This window comes from Plectropomus leopardus, chromosome 15 (genome assembly GCF_026936395.1).
Source record: "Plectropomus leopardus strain MGB_pleo_1.0 chromosome 15, ASM2693639v1, whole genome shotgun sequence".
In the NCBI taxonomy this organism is placed as follows: domain Eukaryota; kingdom Metazoa; phylum Chordata; class Actinopteri; order Perciformes; family Serranidae; genus Plectropomus; species Plectropomus leopardus.
In genome coordinates, this window is record NC_142190.1 from 2,655,400 (window position 1) to 2,675,500 (window position 20,101).

At 37.2% G+C, this 20,101-nt stretch overlaps 1 protein-coding gene across 1 annotated transcript in view; it reads left to right on the forward strand.

The window, feature by feature from the left end:
- The window catches only part of dhrs11a (dehydrogenase/reductase 11a), a 32,339-nt gene that overhangs the window by 8,086 nt on the left and 4,152 nt on the right, over positions 1-20,101 (forward strand). The window contains exons 2-4 of the mRNA XM_042499867.2: positions 14,338-14,547; positions 16,734-16,828; positions 19,493-19,622. Of these exons, the coding sequence (XP_042355801.1) occupies positions 14,338-14,547; positions 16,734-16,828; positions 19,493-19,622 (435 nt within the window). The remainder of the gene's footprint in view (positions 1-14,337; positions 14,548-16,733; positions 16,829-19,492; positions 19,623-20,101) is intronic.

The following is a 20,101-nucleotide window of genomic DNA, read 5'->3' on the forward strand; positions in this document are numbered from 1 at the left end:
GTTAAAAAAAAATGTACTAAAATCCAGGAAAAAAATCAAAAAAATGTCCTGATATCTGAGAAATATCTTAAAATCTGAGAAACACCCTAAAATCCAGGAAATGTTCCAAAATCCTAGTAATGTCCTAAAATAATGGAAATGTCTCAAAATCCGGGAAATGTGCTAAAACCCGAGAAACATCCTAAAATCATATATGTGTCCTAAAAAACCTAGAAATGTCCAGAAATCTGGGAAACATGTATTGGGCTGCTGCCTCTGGCCCCTGGCCCCTGGCCCCTGGCCCCTGGCCTCTAGCCTCTAGTCATTTTGCAAAAGCAAAGCCAGTTAAGTATCGCTGCTCCAGACTTTTTTTTAACTAGCCTAAGCATCTTTTTTTTTAGTCAGTGAATTCTAAATTAAAACTCGGAGCCCTTGGCAGGAGCGCCACAGGGTTAATTTAAGGCCTTGGCCGGATGACTTGGATTCGGTGCCCAGTCTGAAGGAGCTAAAAGGTGCTCAGTCATGCTTCAAAAGCTGAGGTGACACAATAAAGTCAATCAGTGTCTCTGTGCGTCTGCAGATCTGACGCTGTCTCAGCCGCCTCCTGGTCGGTCGTGTCTGAACAGCCCGTCCTGTTACTTCACACTGAATAGATTTTACTCCAAAGGATTTGAAGTGGGTCAGGTCAGACAGCTTTACTCGCTTTGTGTCATTACCCTCTGCTTCACTTTGTGTTCGGGGTTTTCAATCCATATTTTTTTCAGACAAAGGCGGCAAATGCTTGAAAACGTGGTTTGCTTGAGTGTTGTGCAGCACAGGATAAGATGCTGGCATCGTGAGTTTCTGCAAACTTTGGTTATATTCCATTTTTATTGTTTCAGCATTAAGTGTTTTAGTTCAGATTGCATTGAGCTGTCAGGAGGAGGAAGGGATGCTGGTTGGTGTCACACCTGGACGAAACAACTGCCAAGCTGCAAACCACTTTTCTAGAATAGTGGACTGTTTTTGTTGTGACCAAACCAGGTGATTTTAATGAGACGTTGAGACACTGTGGCGGCAAAACACATCAGTCATGTTATCTTTTAAAAACAAGATGTGAGGACATTTCCAGCCAAATTTGTTGCAACAAAATTGGGTATTTTTAACAAGAAATAGCACCTTGTGACGTCAAAATACAAATTATTTTTTGTTTGTTTTTTTCGAGACATAAGGATATTTCTAACCACGTTTGTGGTTGCAAAACCAGGTGGAAATGTCCAGACAAAACCGGGTAATGTTAAAAACCGAGTATTTTTAACAAGACGTTGAGACATTGTGACAGCAAGACCCGTTACATTTACAGCCACATATGTTGCAACAAAATTGGGTATTTTTAACGACATTTCGGAACATTTCCATCTGTATTTGTGGCAAAATAACCAGGTATATTTAATTAGACATGTCAACATGTCCATTTATGTTTGGCAACAAAACTGGGTATTTTTAACAATACGCCACATTGTGGCGTCAAAATACTATATTTACATTTTTAAAGATTTTTTTTATGAGACATCAGGATATTTCCAGCCATGTTTGTGGAAACAAAACCGTGTGGAAATGTTTGGACTAAAACTGGAAACTGGAACTGGAATAAAACTGGCTAATTTTGTTGAGACACCAGGACTTTTACAGCCGTGTTTGTGGCAACAAAAATGGGCAGCTTTTAACTAAATGTGGAGATATGGCCAGCTGTGTTTGTGGTGACATAACTGAGTATTTTTTAACAAGATGTAAAAACATTTCTGTACGTTTTTGTAGCAACAAACGACTAACAAGGTGACGACCAAAACTGCGTATTTTATGACCAAAACTGGGAATTTTAGGTGGTCTCTTCCTGACCCTAACCACACTTGAAATACAGCATTGTCACAACATGAAATTGAAAATTGAAGCGTAAAGATGGTTGTTAACCTTTTGAATATTGTAAAGCCTCATTTAGTTGATGAACATTAGTAACAGTATGAAAACAGTCCGGTCATTATATTCTTACATTATGATTTTTGCTTCATCAGCTGTAACTGTAAGTCACAGCGCTGCTTTCTTCACCTGCGCAGCTGCCGTTTTATTTCCTGTGTCGGTTTTCTCCTGAGCTCATCGAGTTACCTCACGGCGTCGTCCGGCTCACAGGCTTTTTGTCTTACCTCCGCAGAAAGCTTTTCCACTGACTGCACATTTTCCATTTGAACTGTGAGCTGACAAAGACTTATACCTGACCGATAATCCGTCACGTTTCTATGGATTCTGGCCTCAAGAGAAGCAACATCCTCTTTTATGGATCCTCCCAGAGAAGCAGATCAACAACAACAAAGTGTGATCTGATTAGATGATGGAGATAAGAAATCAGTGTTTCTTTTTTCATCTCTGTCAGTAAGCAAACAGTACTGACCTCAGTGCATTTTCACCTTGACGTTAGTTTAACCTCACCTTCACCTTCACCTGTTCCAAAGTAACAGTCTTATGCTGCATTCACGTGATGCAGGAAGGTTGTACTTTCTCAACTGGGAAGTTGTTCTTCCGTTTTTGTTGTGCTGATGCGCTTTGAGTTTGTAACAATTGAAAGTATTTTAACTTTTTTGACTAAAAACTGCTGGAAAAATGAATTGCACAGTGTAAGACAGGAGTGCACAACAGGCACGCAGTAACAAAGGAAAACAGTGGTTTTGTTGGCAAGTGGTGATGGTTTTTTAGTGTTGTTATAATCACAGCCTTTATATACCCTTGGATTCATGAGGATACTTTGGTCTCTTTTGATTGTTAAGGGAAAATTGTATCCCCCTCTCAAATGGAACTGGTTAGAGTGGACACAGTAGGCAGCTTTTCGTTAGATTTGTGCAAAACTTAAGTGATAATTTCAAAATGTCGATAAAACACTATTGCGAGATAACTGCGTTTCCACTGACTGATGTTATGCGACTTCTCTAGCGATAATATTCACAGAAGTATGGTGATGGATGTTCAAAACATTAGCAGGTTCTGTTGAGGCCACCGCACTAGCCGTCATTATTTTCAATCCAAGGCCACGTAGGTGTGTTATACAATACGATATTGATATGATATAGTTTATGCAAGCAATAATGGAAAGGTAAGCCCCTTGTATGTGGGAGCTGCCACATATGAGGGATTTCTGGAAGCTGATAGTCCACGACTTCACAGAGGAATTGTAGTTTCAACACTTCCGGATGATCTGCTCAACTTTCTCAGAGTTACGTGATGCAATAACAGCTCTTGTAGCTCCTGCTGCATCATGAGGGAGCCAGTTCCTACTGAGGAGCACATAGACATAGCTTCATTTTTCTTTTTTCTTATCTTTTCTCTTTTCTCTTACTTGTATGGGTTTTATGTGGTTCTGTGCAATAGGTGTTCAGTGTTTTTCTGGTTTTCCTTGATACATGCTTTTTCTGTTTGCATGTGGATTGTATTTGTTTCTGTCATTTTCTTTATTGAATCTTCTGTGTGGGCAGAGAAATGTGTGCAGCACTTGGAGCTGTACCGTACCGTACCGTACCGTACCGTACCGTACTGTACCGTACCGTACCGTATCGTATCGTATCGTATCGTATCGTATCGTATCGTATCGTATCGTATCGTATCGTATCGTATCGTATAAAAGCCAAAAAACTGATTGCAGTTTTGCAAAAATATGGATTTTTCTAATCGCCTGAAAAGTATGTCATGTAAAAAATCGTTTTGTGATAAAGGGGATTTTTTTTGTTTGGGGGGGGTTGAAGTGTTTCCATAAGGCACATTTTATATTCTTAATTTCAATTTGCGTAATTTTAATTGTAATGGAAACCCGCCTAGTTTCAGACTGAAGATTATAATGAGTTGACATTTCTGTCTGATATCAGGCGAGTAAAAACACATCAGTTAGATTTCTTCTCACCACTTATGTCAGGAGTGTTGTTGAGTTCTGGCACTAAATCGCCGCGGCCTCACACAGTTTACAGTGTGATTGTTTCGGACAGCTCAGTGACCCCTGTGAGCTGCTCTCTCTGCACCACCACTGTGCTGTCCCCTCTGTGCTCATCATCTCTCAAGGTGTGAGCTTTACTGGCACTGACGTTCCCTCCGTGGGCCTCCTGCTATGATAGGTGGAGCGCGTCCTGTCCTGTCCTGTCCCGCTCCTCTCTGCAGCGAGCAGTCTGTGAGATTGTCTGAGGACGCCTGATGTGCGAGCGAGGAAGACGTCACGTAAAACACTAAGTGCAAGACAGCACTTGTTACTTGAGTGTGTATTTGTGGTGGAGAGAGCAGAGTGAGAGAAAAAGCACTCATATGAATCTGCAACACAAACACAGACACAACACGAGTTCACTAAGTTCAGCGTTTCCAAATTTGGAGGGGGGTTGATGAGAAAGAATGCAAATTGGATCGTTTTCGCTTCAACAGCGGCCAAATTGGATTTGTTGCTTGGTGTTTGTTTGATTTTGGAAACATTTTATGGCTACTCTAAGCTCGTACACTGAATAGACTGAGCTCAGGCTGGCCCACTTCTAAAGGTTTTCATTTTGGATGCGTCGGATCAACACCGTCTCCATGAGAATGACTGTTTTTGTTGGCTGTTCTGGGCTCAAGTTTTCATAAACATAGCATGCATAATGATGCACATCACAGACAGAGGCGGAAGGATTTAGATCCTTTAGTATCGTAGAAGTACTGATATCACATTGTGAAAAATACTCTTGTTACAGTAGGTCCTGCACTGAAAATGGTTAAGTAAAGGCATGTAAGAATAATCAGGAAAATGTACATAAAGTATTAAAAGTACAAGTACCCAATGCAGAATTTAAAAACAAAACAAAACACACATTTAAATAAATCAAAATTATTACCAAAGAAAATAGGGAAAGAACACCCCAAAAAGCTCAAAATATAAGAAAAAGGGGGGTGGGGCATCAGGGGGTATATTTTAAAAACGTCAAAATTATTTTAAAAAATAAATAAATTGGGAAAAAGCCTCGAATCTTCTTAATAAAAATTTAAAAAATTAAAAAATGCAATATTTAAAATTATTTTAAAAAGAAGTCAAAAAACTCAAATATAAATCTAAATACATTTTCTGTGAATCGACTAATAGATTAATCAACTACTTGTTGCAGCTGCACTTGTATAAACTCTTTTTTAATTTATAAGAAAACATAATATTTTAAACTCTTAATGTTTTTTTATGCAAAATTCTTAATTTGAAAAGTAGCTAAAGCTGTCAGATGAATTTAGTGAAGTGAAAACTACTCTATTTCCTCTGAAATGTATTGGAGTAAAAGTATAAAGTAGCATGGAAAAAAAAATGTAAAGCACAAATATCTCAAATGTATACGTTAGTGCAGTACTTGAGGTGAGAGCAGAGTACGGATGGCGGGCATCAGGTGCAGGAATAACTCATCACATGAGGTGGAGGAGTCACGTGACGCATGCTGCTGCACCAGACCCCTTTAGTGTGTTTGTACTACAAACAGCAGAGCAGGAGAGCCTTTTTTTAATCATGTGACGCCCATGTGAATATATGACTAAAGGCTGCTCTCCAGTATTCAAGTACTGCTGACAGAAAATACCTTCCTCACACTGTTTTCTGTTTTCTTGGGAATAAATATGCGCTGCTGCCTTTTACTGATTTTTATCACTTTGTTTGGGAAAATAAAAACGCCGCCACACTGGTTGTACCAGTTTGTTACACAACACCTGGCTGCCTGCTCTGTCTGTCCTCTATCAGGGTTGTAAAAGCTTTTTCATTTTGTGCCAGTTGTCGTGTTTTTGTTATCACACACAATGACTATGTTTATATGCACAAAATACTCAGGTTTTGCCCTTATTACAAAAAAAGACCCTCATTCACCAACACACATAACTCGGCATTTATCAGTCAGAACATGCACAGTTTAGTCGAGCTACGGTCGTAGCTTTTGGTCATTTAATTGGACCACTGAACTTGTCCCAGATTACAATGACGGGGGAGAAATCATTTATTAATGGAAATATGTATGGAGATATGCTCCTTTCGGGCTCGTTTCAAATAAATTGATACAGTCTATGATATAGACTAAACCACAGTCATAACTGTTTATTTACATTAACTAGTTTTAAGCCACCTTGAAAAAATCAACATCAGTTTAAGTGTACGCTATATTTAGAATATTTTGACCGCTTTACCTTACCTTGACAGCCCTTTCCGACGGGGATTTGAAGCCGTTTTATGAAAATCACCAGACTCCACTGAGAAAACCAAACATTTTACTCCACTGAACTGTGGAGCTGCTGCTCTACCGCTGCCTCCATCAGCTGTTATTGAAGATAAAGAGGAGACACGACTCAAATATAGAGAACACTTTAACTGATAATGATTTTTTTAGGTAGTTAAAACCTGTTTTTCGGTGGCTTCATCTACAGCAGGACATCGCTTAGCTTCTGTGCCGGTGTTGTGGGAACTTTATTTATCAGACGAGGGCGGGTGGCTGGCGTGTGACTTTTTTTATTTAAAATAAATATAAAATACTACTATTTAAAGTTGTATGTCCCTCACCTAAGTCAAACTGGGATGGCTGCAGGGTTTTAGGAAGTTTCTATGACTTGAGAACAAGTTTCCCGAATTTTAGGATGTTTCTCGGATTTTAGGATGTTTTTTGTATTATAGGGCATTTCTCTGATTTGAGTCCATTTCTTGGATTTTTGGACGTTTCTGGAAAAAGCAGCAATACCTCCATTATGTTTGAGATATCACCCACCCCTACTAGTTGGTTAAATTGGACCTGGAGCGTCAGTGTTTCAGAGAAGTTTCCTTGTTTGGTCGTAGTGTGCCTCTCCATGTCATAAAATCTCTGGGCGAAGCCCCTGGGCAAGCTGCCCATCTGTGACAAGCCAAACGGTATTTAAAAAACACAGGTTTTTAACGTGAAACGGCTTTATTTAGTGTTTTTACTGGTTTTAAGTGCCTGGTCTGTTTGTTGTGGAGAAGAAGAGACCTCTGCAGATAATTCGGCTACTAAATAGTGAACACTGAAGGGAGAAATTGACTGAAATGATGGCATGGCTCCATATTTTGTTATTATTTCGATTGAGAGGCCCGTTGCAGCAGAAAATTGCGTATTGTGTTGTGCTTATTCTCAGGTGTCATTTTTTGGTTTGAAGATCTTTACTGCTAAAACTTCTTCCTGGATTTGAATTCCCAGAAAGTCTGTCAATGAGTGTTTAAAAAAAAAAAAAAGAGTAATTATTTTTCTTATCTCTTTCTCTTGACGAGGCCGTCCCGGAGGAAGTGCTGTAAAACCACCCTGTTCAACCTTTAGACCTTTTGGTGGCAGTCTTTCAGAGATAATCGCACAACTATCCCTTCTTTCTCCGCTGCAATCCTATTATATAGCCGACTGGCACCTTTAACCCCTCGCTTGCTAAACTGGAAAGGGTCTATTTTTATGTCGCACAGTAGTAGTTCAGCTGGATAAAGAGTGGCGGCGCTCAGCAGAATAAAGATCTTCCTCTTAGTTTGTTATCAGCTGTGTTCTTGGTATTTCATGGTATCTCTGAACACAGTTTTCGCTCTCTACTTCTTGGCTTTAGGAGTTGTTTACGTTTCATTGATGACACTTAAGATAATTTAGCACTAAATTTGTCTTACGTGAATTCATTTATTGGGTAGATTTTCCCTCGAAGCGGACGCCTCCGTGAAATCTTTTTTCGCCTCCAGCTCTCGACAAAACTCTGATGGGTGGCTTCATGGAAAAAAACTTTTATTCTGTCAAGTGTAACAGCAATTAAAGGGCATTACGCCAGCGATACTCAACTTTCTTTGCTTTGGGCCAATTTGCAAAATGACAGGAAACGAGTCACAGCAGCTCCATATATGTTTCTAGGATTTTTAGGACATTTCTGGGAATTTAGGATGCTTGTTAGATTTAGGTACATTTCTTGGATTTGGAAGTTTCAAGGATTTTATGATGTTTCTAAGATTTTAGGATATTTCTAGGATTTTAGAACATTACTCAGATTTTAGGATGTTTCTAGGATTTTAGTTTCAGAGTTTAGTAAATCTCTAGGACTTTAAGACATTTCTAGGATTTTAGTATGTTTCTAAGATTTTTGGACATTTCTCAGATTTTCTCTATAACTTTAGGACATTACTAGGATTTTAGGACATAAGGGTTTTATGACATTTCTTTGTTATGATGTTTCTCGTATTTTTAGGCATTTCTCATATTTAAGAAAGTTTTTCAAGGATTGTAAGATGTTTTAGGATTTTATGACATTTCTAGAACTTAAGGACATGTCTAAGATTTCAGGATCATCCAGGTCATGTATGTGCACGTCACCGTAGGACAGCGGCTGTGTTTGCCTGATCATCCTGTGCTGCCGTTGTCCGGCTTCTTAAAGAGTAAAACATACTGAAATGATAAAGCGTTTTGTTCAGCTTTACTTCTCCATTTTTTTTTAATGATTTTTTTCTCTCTCTCCTTCTGTTTCACTCTCTGGCTGCCAGCACTCCTCTCCTCCTCCCTCCTCCTCCCTCCTCCTCCCTCCTCCTGCACACTTTTTTTGTTATGGCTGGACAACAGTCTCAGTAATGAGGATGGAAATGCTTTATGACAGGCAAAATAGTTTTGTGTGTCGCAGGTATTTAGGAGATGGGGGCAGGAGGGATTTAGAGGGGAGGCGTTACTGGCTGAATTATGGCTACATTACATCTTTAACTGCATATCGGACTTTTCAGGGAATCGGAGGAGGCACAGTGGCTTGTAACACTCTCCATCTTTTGTCTGTGAGACCTCCTGAGTCAACCTGAGACGAATCTAATTTCTCAGCTCTCTGTGCTCGCGGCTGCTGCCTGCTGCTATTGATCTGGCTCACCACTTAAAAGCTTGTCTGCCTTCAGCACTTTGGCGTCTTTATTTTTATCTCTCCTCCAGCGAGTTGTTTTGCTGGTCCATTTATCCCACTTCCACGTGAGTGGGTGAATGATTGATGAACATGGTGCGGGACAGTGATGTCCCTGCATTGTAGACCTTATATTATATAACAGCCCGCTGCAGGGGTTACTGGCCGTGAATGTGACGATGTAGGCATGTACACATGTGCCCGGGAGTGCTGCAGGGTGTGTGTGCACCCGTTACTGTAACATGCAAAGGTTTTACGACCTGCTGAAACATCATTTGTCTTTTGCGTTGTAAGATTTTTTATCTTTCAGCGTTCCTCTTATCAAGACTGTCTGTGTTATAGCAAACAGTGATTGTATTTGAGTTACACAGCTGTGTTTGCAGTCTTCCATAACTGCCCAAGAACCGAACCATATGTCGTGGCTCGTTTTCTGGAAAGTCTTTTAAACTGTGCCGTCCTAACAGGGCTCTGCTTCTTGACTCACACCTTAAAGAAAACGTTCATTTGGCTGATTACTGTCACTTTGAAACAAACACGCTCTCCGTCTAACATGGGGTCAAAGACCGAACCGATGCTCTGTTCTGCACACGACAGAAGTCTCAGTCCAAACCCCCTCTATCACAGCTGATCATCGGCTGATTAATCTCATTGATTAGGAGTCACTGGACCAGAGTTAAAATCTATACAGATTTAGCATCCTGTGACTATTAATTTAGGATAAAGATTGCTCTAACATCCAGGCCCCTAATGGCTCCAACACCAAAGCAGCTGATGATACAAGTGATTGCAAAATATGTATGTAAAGTAAATGTAAAACATTTTCTAAAGAAAATCAGGATGACAAAATAAGACAAGTACACAAAGTAGTTCAGAATGTATGACTGCCTATTAGGGCCATAGTAGGTGTTAAAAATGATTTAAAAAAAGAAGAAGAAGAAGAAGAAGAAAAAATTGCTGCTGGTAAAAGGGGATAATGTTCCATGGAAAAAACGTAAGATTAAAGTTTTCCTAAATTTACAAGAAAAAATTCACAAATTTTACAAGAAAAAAAAATATTTCTGACATTATAAAGTCATAAAATTGTGTGCGAAAAACCTGAGCAAATTGGCTTAATTTCTTTCAAAAATATGGAAAAAAGGAATCGAGAAACTTAATAAGAAAATGTCCAAAAATTAGTAAAAAGTTGGAAAATAAAAAAGGAAAAGAGAAAAAAATCATAGAAACTAAAAAAAAGAAGAACAAAATATAAATGACCTTAAGAAAGGGATAAAAAAATTCAATACATTTTTTTTTTCTTTTTTTGTAACAATTATAGTTTTCTGGCAATATTTCCCTCGTTTTTTGATAATATTTTCTAATCTTCCCCAGCTTTCTGTCACCAGGACATTTCTTGATAAGCTGTTTATTACATTTTTTCTTTTGTTCTTGGCAGAAATCAAACCAATTTTGTTAGGTTTCAGAGGTTTAAATGCTGGTTAAAGATTTCTGAATGCAGCACAAGAAAACTGACATTGATCCAGTTGTTGAAGGGTTAAAATTTGAGACTAAACATGCTTCACCTGCAGATATCCGGTTTCAGTTTGGATTGTGATGAATGTATCTTGTGCCGCTGCGACATAGCTCGGGACCTGGTTGCTTATGTGTGGGACGACGTGCTTCAGCACCATGAGCTGTGGGCGTGGCCAGTATGTGGGCTGGTGCTGGCGATGGCGGTCCAGCTGGTGCCAGAACTCACCCACACACACTCAGACACACAGATTCACAGCCGGAGACTTCCTGTCGTTGGACCAAGATCACAGCCTGTTTGCTCCCACTTAAATCAGAAACTCGTTCTCCCCTCCAACAACACACTGACACCACTTCCTCTTTATGTTAACCCTTTGAAACGTGACTACATTGGCACAATTTCTTTCAAAGCATGGGAAAAAGGCAAGCAACGAAAAAAAATATTACCCCAGAAAATTAGCACAAAATGAATAAAAAAATTGCAAAAAGTACAAGAATATTACCTAAAAAATGAAATAAAATAATGATAATAATATTGGGGAAAGTATAATAATAATAATAATAATAATAATAATAATAATAATAATAATAATTTTGTAAAAAGTACAAGACAATTACCTGAAAAATAGTGGGTTAAAAAACAATAATTTAAACCTTTGAACCCTGAGCACAGTGGCTTGATTTTGTGTCAAAAATGTGGGAAAAAAGGCAATGAGCAACCAAGAAAAAAATGTTTTACAAATTGCAAAATTTGCGTAGATTTAAAAAATGATTTTTAAAAAGCTAGGGAAAAATTTCGGGTGTAAAAGAAAAAAGAAAGCTAGGGAAAAGCAATATAAATATCATTCTCACATTTTTAAAATAATGTTAGAAAATATAATTTTAAGCACTTTTTCACAGTCCTTTTATTTTTCTTTTTTTAAACTAACTTTCTTTTTTTTCTTTGTTTTTAATTTAAAAATTTGGGTATTTTTTTGTAATTTTTTTTTACTAGTTCCTGCTCATTTTTAGTCCATACTTCTTTCATTTCTTGTTTCCTTCTCTTTTCCAGTTTGCTTAGGTTTCAGATCATTCAAATCTTTTTCCCTGGACATTTTCCCTACAAAAATTTTTATTTTTTCCATAGATTTTATCACTGCCTTTTTTCTTGTTTTCCCTTGACATCTTTTCTGACAATTTCTCTTTTTTTCCCCCGGAAATTCCTCAGCTTTTTAAAAATATTTTTACAACTAATTTTAATAAACTAAGTTTTTTTGCAAATTGTGAATTGTGAATTCTTATCAAGTTGCCCTTTCTCTTATGTTTTTGAAAGGAAATGCATCCATTTGCTCTGGTTAAAAGGGTTAACCTCCTTTCTGAGTAGAGACGAGCCTCTCCTCCGGTCTGTCCTCCCGTCCCTGTAAAGATCTTCAGTCTGGAGGTTCAGATCTTTAGGGGGCGTTGACGTCAGCTTCACATGGACCAAAGAAAGTAGATCACCTGTCCTCATCCCGTTCAAAAAGGGCTGCTTTTAGTCTTTACGGATGAGACAAGTGTTTTCAGTGTTTTAGCATTTTGACAGCTTTATTCGGGTAATGCCTGCTCTCTGGATAATCCCAGTTAAACAGCTTAGAGGAAGAGCAGAGAAATCTGCACACACCAAGTGTGAGACGGGGCGCATTCACTCTATTACGTGTTTGTTAGGAGAAAAAAAAAGCCAAATGATCCCTCAATCCAATTTCATCCAGATTATAAAAAGCAGCGCTTCACAAAAGTAGATTCCTTAACCCTTTGAAACTTGAGCAAATTGGCTTGATTTCTAAAACACGGGAAGAAGGCAATGAGCATGTTAAGAAGAAAGGACCCAAAAACTAACAAGAAATTAGTAAAAAGTCTAAGAAAATTACCTAAAAAAATAATAAAAACAGAAAAACAAAACAAAAAAGGGGAAGTAAAAAAAAGAAAACAAATAAATGACAAAAAAAACTATCAAAGGGTTAAAAAAGGGGCCATATAAATTAAGTTTTACTTACTTATTTTAGTAATTGTTGGACCGTAATACTGTCACCCCCTGTAAAGGTTAATTTAGCAAGAAATTAGTACAAGAAAAACAATGACCTGGACACTAAAGCCCCCTAATAACGAAACATTTAAGTATGTAATAAAAATAAAAAAATTAAAAAGTGTCATTTGAGGCACATTTCTTGCTAAACTGCTCATTGCCTTTTTTCATTTGTGAAAGAAACCTGATTTACTGCATCTCAATGCAACGCAAACAAACAAGTAAAACAACATAAAGCTAGGAAATTACTTGAAAAAAACTCTAATAATTCTATAAAAAATATTTTTAATATATAATTATGAAAAATTTAAATGTAGGTCTCTGGAAAATTTCCCCTAGCTTTTATAAAAATGATTTTCTCTCTGGGTGTTGGGGGTGTTGGTGCCGCTCACTAACTCAGCAGAGAGTTACAGCGCGGTGCATCCTCGCCGGCCCCGCCCTAATCAGCCGGGCCCCTCATCAGCCGGGCCCCTCCTGTCCGAGCGGCAGCCAGATCGTGACGTCAGGTGACCGCCGCAGCTGTGCCTGGCAGGGCGATCTGTGTCAGTATGTATCAAACCCCGCGGTGGTGGACGGCCCGCTGACCTGGTTGGATTTCATCCCGCAGCGTCCCAGCTGTGCCCCGCAGGAAGAGGCGTCCCATCCGCGCAAAGCTTAAAAATAATGAGAAAATTTCAGATTATATAATTAGAAAATTTAAATAATTAAAACTTTCTCAGAATAATGGCATCTCAAAATAATGTCAGTATTGCAAAAATCTTGAAAAAGTATCTCTAAATAATGACTAATCTCAAAATAAAGCAAGGCATCTAAAATAATGACAGTTTTTTTATCAATATTGACTTTATATCCCCCAAAAAAATTACTTAATATTTCAAAATAATGAGAAACTCTCTCAAAAGAAAGACTTACCCTGAAATGATGACTTATTATCTCAATAATAAAGAACTTTTCTAAAAAAAATAATGACTGAAGAAAACAACATAGCATCTTAAAATAATGATGCTGTGTCTTAAAATCATGACTTAGTATCTTAAGTCAATGAATTAGGGTCTCAAAATATTTAGAAATATTTAATACTTAGTGTCACAAAATATGAGAAACTATCTAAAAATATACTAAAAATATACTTTAAAAAAATGACTTATCTCAAAATAATGACTTAGTTTCTCCAAAAAATGACATAGTACCTTAAAATAATGACTAGTATCATAAAATAATGAAAACCATTCTGACTTAATATCTCAAACTCTTTATGTAGTTTCTCAAAATTAAGAGAAATGTTCTCAAAATCTTGACTTAGTATCTTAAAATAAGTATCTTACCGACTTAGTGTCACAACTTGCTATCCCAAAGTATAGACTTATTCTCAAAATAATCACTCACATCTCAAAAAATAAATAAATCTCAGTTTCTCAAAATAATGACGTAATAGGCCTGAAAAACGTTATTTTATGATACTATAACATCATTTAGAGAAATTATTCACAGAATTTTCTTCTTCTTTTTTTCGTTACGTTGGCGGCAGTGGTCTTCCATAATTTATAGCTCTCATTATTGAAAGAATTGCTTCTTATTTTCCAGGGTCATGATTTGGATTTTTGGTCAAAAGTGTAATTTTAATATACTCGTTGTTATCATGTGAAATATACTGTAGTGTTTCTGCTGCACTTGTTCGGTCAGACTCTCAGCTGATGTGCTGTTGATTTTACGGCTGCTCGTCCTCTCTGCGTCCTCAGTGTCTGAGTCGGTAGGGTGCTTATCTTCTGCTGCTGCAGGTTAATCATTCCCAGCTCTTACCCAACACTGTCTCAGTCCTAATCAATTTCTTTTTTTATAATTTATAGTGTTTACTATCCTCTAAAAAACATACGTGTTGTTAAATTTGGTCTGTTTTGTGTTTTTTTCAGAAGCTGGCAGCAGAGTGTCAGAGTGCGGGCTACAGCGGCACCCTGATCCCTTATAAGTGTGACCTGTCCAACGAGGAGGAGATCCTGTCCATGTTTTCAGCCATCAAGACGCTGCACAAGGGCGTGGACGTATGCATCAACAACGCTGGACTCGCACACAACGAGCCCTTGCTCAGCGGAAAGACCGAGGGCTGGAGGAACATGATCGACGTGGGTGGATCACACAGACACGCAGATATAAATGCTTAGGCTGCACCGAGCCTGAGAGGAACATCGTGTTTATTTAGAATATGTATGTTTGGAAAAATGATCCCCTTATATCTGTGTTATACTGATTTTAAGGTTGCCCTACATGAGCGGAAAAGCAGAAGCAGCTGAAATGGTTGCCCAGACTGAGTCTTTGGTATGGAAGCCCATTTCTGCCAATGTGATGAAAACAAATAATCCTGCAAGTCATTACATTGAGAAACTTTTTTTAAAAAATAATAATTTAGTAAGTCAAAATAATGAATTAGGATCTCATATTAATGACATAGTATTTTGAAATAATGCTGTATTATCTTGAAATAATGACATAGTATCTTGACGTAATATCTTAAAATAATGAATGTCCGAAAGGTTTGGGATAAAAAGTCATTATTTTGAGATGCTCAACCATTTTAATACATTTTTTTTAGCATCTGAAAGTTGTGTTTCGCAATAATGACCTTTTAACTCAAAAATATGCTGCAGTATCTCAAAATGACTTAGTATCTGGAAATAATAATATAGTATATCAAAGAGATGACATATTATATCATAACAATGCTTTAGTATCTCAAAATACTGCTGTAGTATCTTGTAATATTGGCATTAATATTGGCATACTATCTTGAAATCATGCCATCGTATTATAAAATAATTCTGAAATATCTCAAAAAATGACTTTGTATCTAAAAATAATGGCATCTTTTCTCAAAATAATGACTCAATGTCTTAAACAAATTATTGGTATCTCAAAATTATGATTTAGTATTTCAAAATAATAGCATATCTCATAGTAACATAGTATTTCAAACGTCTTAATATCTCAAAATAATGATACTATCATGAAATAATGAGTTAGTACCTTAAAATAATGATTTAGTGTCGAGCAATAATGATTTAGTTTCTTAAAATATTAATTTAGATATCACAAAATAAAGAGTAACTCTCGATATGAACGTTTATCAAGAAATAAGACTTAGTATCTCAAAGTACTGACTGAAGATCTCAAAATAATGAGTGTCTTGAAATAATGACAAGGTATCTCGAAATAATGACTTAATATCTTGAAATAATGCTATAGTATCTCACGATAATGATTAAGTGTCTCAAAATAATGAGAAGCTTTTATAAAAAATATATATTTTTTTTTTTTTGTTTTAAAATAAAAAAGGAAAAACACTGACAAAGTCTCTTAAAGTAATGATTTAATATTTCTAAATAATAATACATTAGTATTTTAAAATAACTATATTTAAAAATAATGGCTTAGTATCTTGAAAAGTTTTAGTTTCTTAAAATAATAACTTGATGTTGCTAAATAATGACAAACTCAAATTAATGACTTGATTTCTTGAAATGAATTGGTACTGTATCTAATATTAATACACCTTCTCAAAATAAGGGTGTAGTTAAAATAATAAAAAAATAAATAATAGAATTTTATTTTATATTTTAAAATAGGAAAAAAAGGAAAATGCTGACAAACTTTCTTATTATAATAACATAGCTTTTTTTCCCCTTTTTATCACATTGGCTCAAATGGTCTTCCATACACTGTAGAGCTCGTGTTTTTGAAAGAATAAGAGTCAAAGCAGAGATGTGTGGACAAATGGGCGTCCCTCACTGGTCCCCTCCCCTCACAGAGGAGACGCTCTGGCACAGCAGAGACCCACTAATGAAAGCTGGCACTATTTCTCCTGTTCGGACGTTACATCCTGATTTATTGAGCTCTTGACCACCGAAGACCCCCCTCCTCTAAAGTCTCCAGAGTCCTGCATTCGTAACGCTGGTCCATCTGTTGTCATGGCAGCCCACATGAATGTGCACTGCATGTGTATTTTTAGCTCGTGTTTAATCTCTACGCTGACCTTGTTTGGTCACTTCCCCCTGTCTTGCCACCACGATGGCTTTAACCTGCCGTCCATCAGTGTCGCCACGGGAGCAGCTTAGAGGACAGGAACAGCAGGTTGAGCTGGTCTGACACAGTGACCCAGCGAGCATCAATCAGCTGAACCGATACCGTTTAATCACACGGCTTTCCTAAATATTGCAAAGTCACATTCTGCATGAAAGTTTTATTTTTTTCCACATTACTTTTTGCACATATATATCGACTGAAACATAAATTAAGTTGTTGCCCTCCCCTGCAGGTGAATGTCTTAGCCTTGTCTATCTGCACCCGCGAGGCGTACAAATCAATGAAGGAGAGGAACGTGGACGACGGCCACATCATCAATATTAACAGGTAAGCTGCAACCTTCGAATCCAAGAGCGAATGTATAGATTAATTCAAAGGCAGTTTGCAGAGATTTTTAATCCTGCAGGCTTTAAGGAAAGCCCGCTGTGAGCCCCACCTGGCTCCTGCTGGACCTGCAATAATCTTTACATTCAGTTTTTGCCCTTATTAGTTACAAGGAAAATGAATATTTCAAGAATATTAACATTTTCATGCAGCTGTGCATACTCTGATTACGTGCTTTAACATTTTTACAAAATCAAGATACATATTGTATTGCACTGCTTTATTTGTTTGTTTATTTTATTTTATTTCATTTTATTTTTTGATTAGACATCACAGGTCATTGTAAGCCACCTGGGGTGGGGTGGTAAGGGTTAGACAAAAGGTTAACTGTCATTCTGGAGTATAAGCACCCATGCGAGGATATATTCATATGATTTATTATTATCCTCTGCAGAAAACTAAATAAAAATTTGATCACAAAAAAACAAATCAAAATGTGGAAAAGTGGAATAGTCAAACCGGCTTAAGTCATTTTGTTTCTTTGCATCAAAACAGAAGTTTTGTCAAACTTTTCCTGCAGATGTAGACTTGTTCAATAATGCAAATACAGCCTCCCAGCCAGTGCTACATTTAGAAAATTTAAACAGATTTTGCAGTTTACATGAACCATAAGAATATTAAATTCGTATCCGTTTCAAAATTCGGAATATTCACATATTCATATACATTCAGCGGTCGATTTTTATGCCTCCACTTTATGTTTTTGGGTTGTCTGTATGTTCGCCCCATTTTCTTGAACACAATATCTTAAAAATGACTTGAGGAAATTTATTCTAATTCAAGCATGAACTGATAAGATGTTGGTGGTCATAGGTCAAAGGCCAAGGTCACTTTGACCTTGGCATTTGTCTCATTCTTGTGAATGTGATATATCAAAAACAACTTGAGGGAGTTTTTTGTTGTTTTTTTTTTATTTCGTCGACTTTGACTCAAGTAAATAGATTTTGGTGGTGAAAGGTCAAGGTCAGTGTGACCTTCTCTTAGTCTTATTTTGTCAAAATGATATCTTAAGAACACCTCAAAGGAATTTCCTCAAACTTGGCACAAATGTTTGAGTGAACCGAACACAATATCTCAAAAACGACTAAAGAGAATTTCTTCTTATTCAGTACAAATGTTCACTGGGACCCAAGGATGAGGTGATTAGATTTTTGTGGTCAAAGGTCAAGGTCACCGTGACCAGTTTCATTTCTATGAAGGCAATATCAGAAGATGGCCTTAGATTTAGAATAAATGTTCACTTAACCTCAAGAATAAATTGATTAGAATCTGATGGTCGAAGGTCAAAGCTCAAGCTCAAGGTCAAGGTGACCTCATAAAACATGTTTTTGGCCTTAACTGAAGAATCTTGGGTGCCCACTTCGAAACGATGAATTTAGAGATCTCTTTGAAAGCATACGTTTTCTAGATGTGCAACTTCTCTGATGTGCAGAGGCATACAAACGCGTGGCGGTATATCCAGTTTGCCCTCATTCTGAAAAAAACAATGCTTCGCTGTTTTCATGGCTAAATCATAAGTTTCTATTATCAAAATTATCACATCACACTAAAATCGAGCAGCACAATGAACTGTCTGATATCCTGTTTGCAAAACAGACAACGCTGAGCTAAAATAAATATTCATCAATCCACATTTCTAGACTGCCAAGTGGGGTACCTCAAGGGTCCATTTTAGGACCTCTTTTTTAATATTTCTGCCAGTGATTTGTCGGTTGTCTCCGCTGATGTCCACATACAAATTTACGTCGATGACACTGTAATATACATTCATTAAATTCAATACAGCATCTGGTTTTACAACTCACAAAAACATATGGAGCGAAATGCTGACTGGGTGTTTGACTTGTGTCTAAACTGGTATGAACTGGTGCAGAAAAATTAACCAGAATGCAAGAAATTAAGTGTTTGATGCTCAAAAGTTGCTTGGTTGGGGGTCCTCCCCCAGAAACCACTGAAAGTATTTTGATAATCAAATACTCATTTTTAATTTTTTTTTAGCAAAAAAACACATTTGCTGGTTTTATGCTTCTTAAATGTGATTATTCAACGCTTTTCTTTGTCCTACATGATTTAAAAAAAAAAAAGCCTCATTTTTGGCTGTTGGTTGGATAAATAAAACCATTTCAAGACGTCACCTTGGGCTCAGCAAATAAAGAAAAGAAATGTGATTTCTTTCGAAAACATGAGGGAAAAAAGCAATGACCAACTTGGCAAGAAATATTTTGCAAATTGCAAGGAATTACAAGAAGAATTACAAGAAAATTATTTGAAAAAGGGGGGAAATTTAAAGATTATAGAGAAAAATGACCAGAAAACGCTAATATTTGATATTGTATTGCCAAAAAGAAATCCTTTTTTTTTTTCACTTTTTTTCCAAGTAGTTTTTTTTGGTTTTCTTTTTTACTAATTTCCTGCTTGGGCCATGTCTTGTTAAGTTGCTCAATGTTTTCTATCCATGTTTTTGAGTGAAATCAAACCATTTTGCTCAGGTTTCAAAAGAGTGAAACAGCATGACAATAAATCGGACATTAAGGTTTGAATCGAGGTCGTGCTGCAGGCTGTGGCTACTGGCTGGTGCATATTTGTCTCTTCATGTACCTGCTGCAGTATGGGGGGACATCGAGTGGTGCCGAGTGCTGACGAGCATTTCTACTGCGCCACTAAATACGCTGTGACCGCTCTGACTGAGGGGATTCGGCAAGAGCTTCGAGAAGCAAACACCCACATCAGAGCCACGGTGAGTCAGTTTGTCACCATCAGTGTGCAGCTTTTTCTGTGGAACTTAGTACTTTTATTCAAATACTTGAATTTATGTACAATTTTGAGGTACTTTACTTAATAACTTAATACTCTAGAACATCTCACAGGTAGATTTTGCCCTTTTGTCGTATAGTTTCGGTTATTATTATCGGTTCGGTAATTTTACATATTCCACCATATTGTGAAGGAATAAGATCCTTTTTGTTAAATCAGAAACGGAACGGTGAAAAGACGAACCCAGATGGTTTCTGTGAGTTTTATTTTGTGTCTGTCGACTTTGAATTGTGTGTTTTCATGTGATAAAATGACTGATTATTTAAGTGGAGTTTGGTAGGTTTGGCGATGCGGATTTCCCAGCCATTTTTGTTGCTATTGAACCGGGTATTTTCAGCAAAAAGTTGGGATATTTCTGGCTGTTTGTGATCATTAAACTGGGTATTTTAACAAGAACGACGG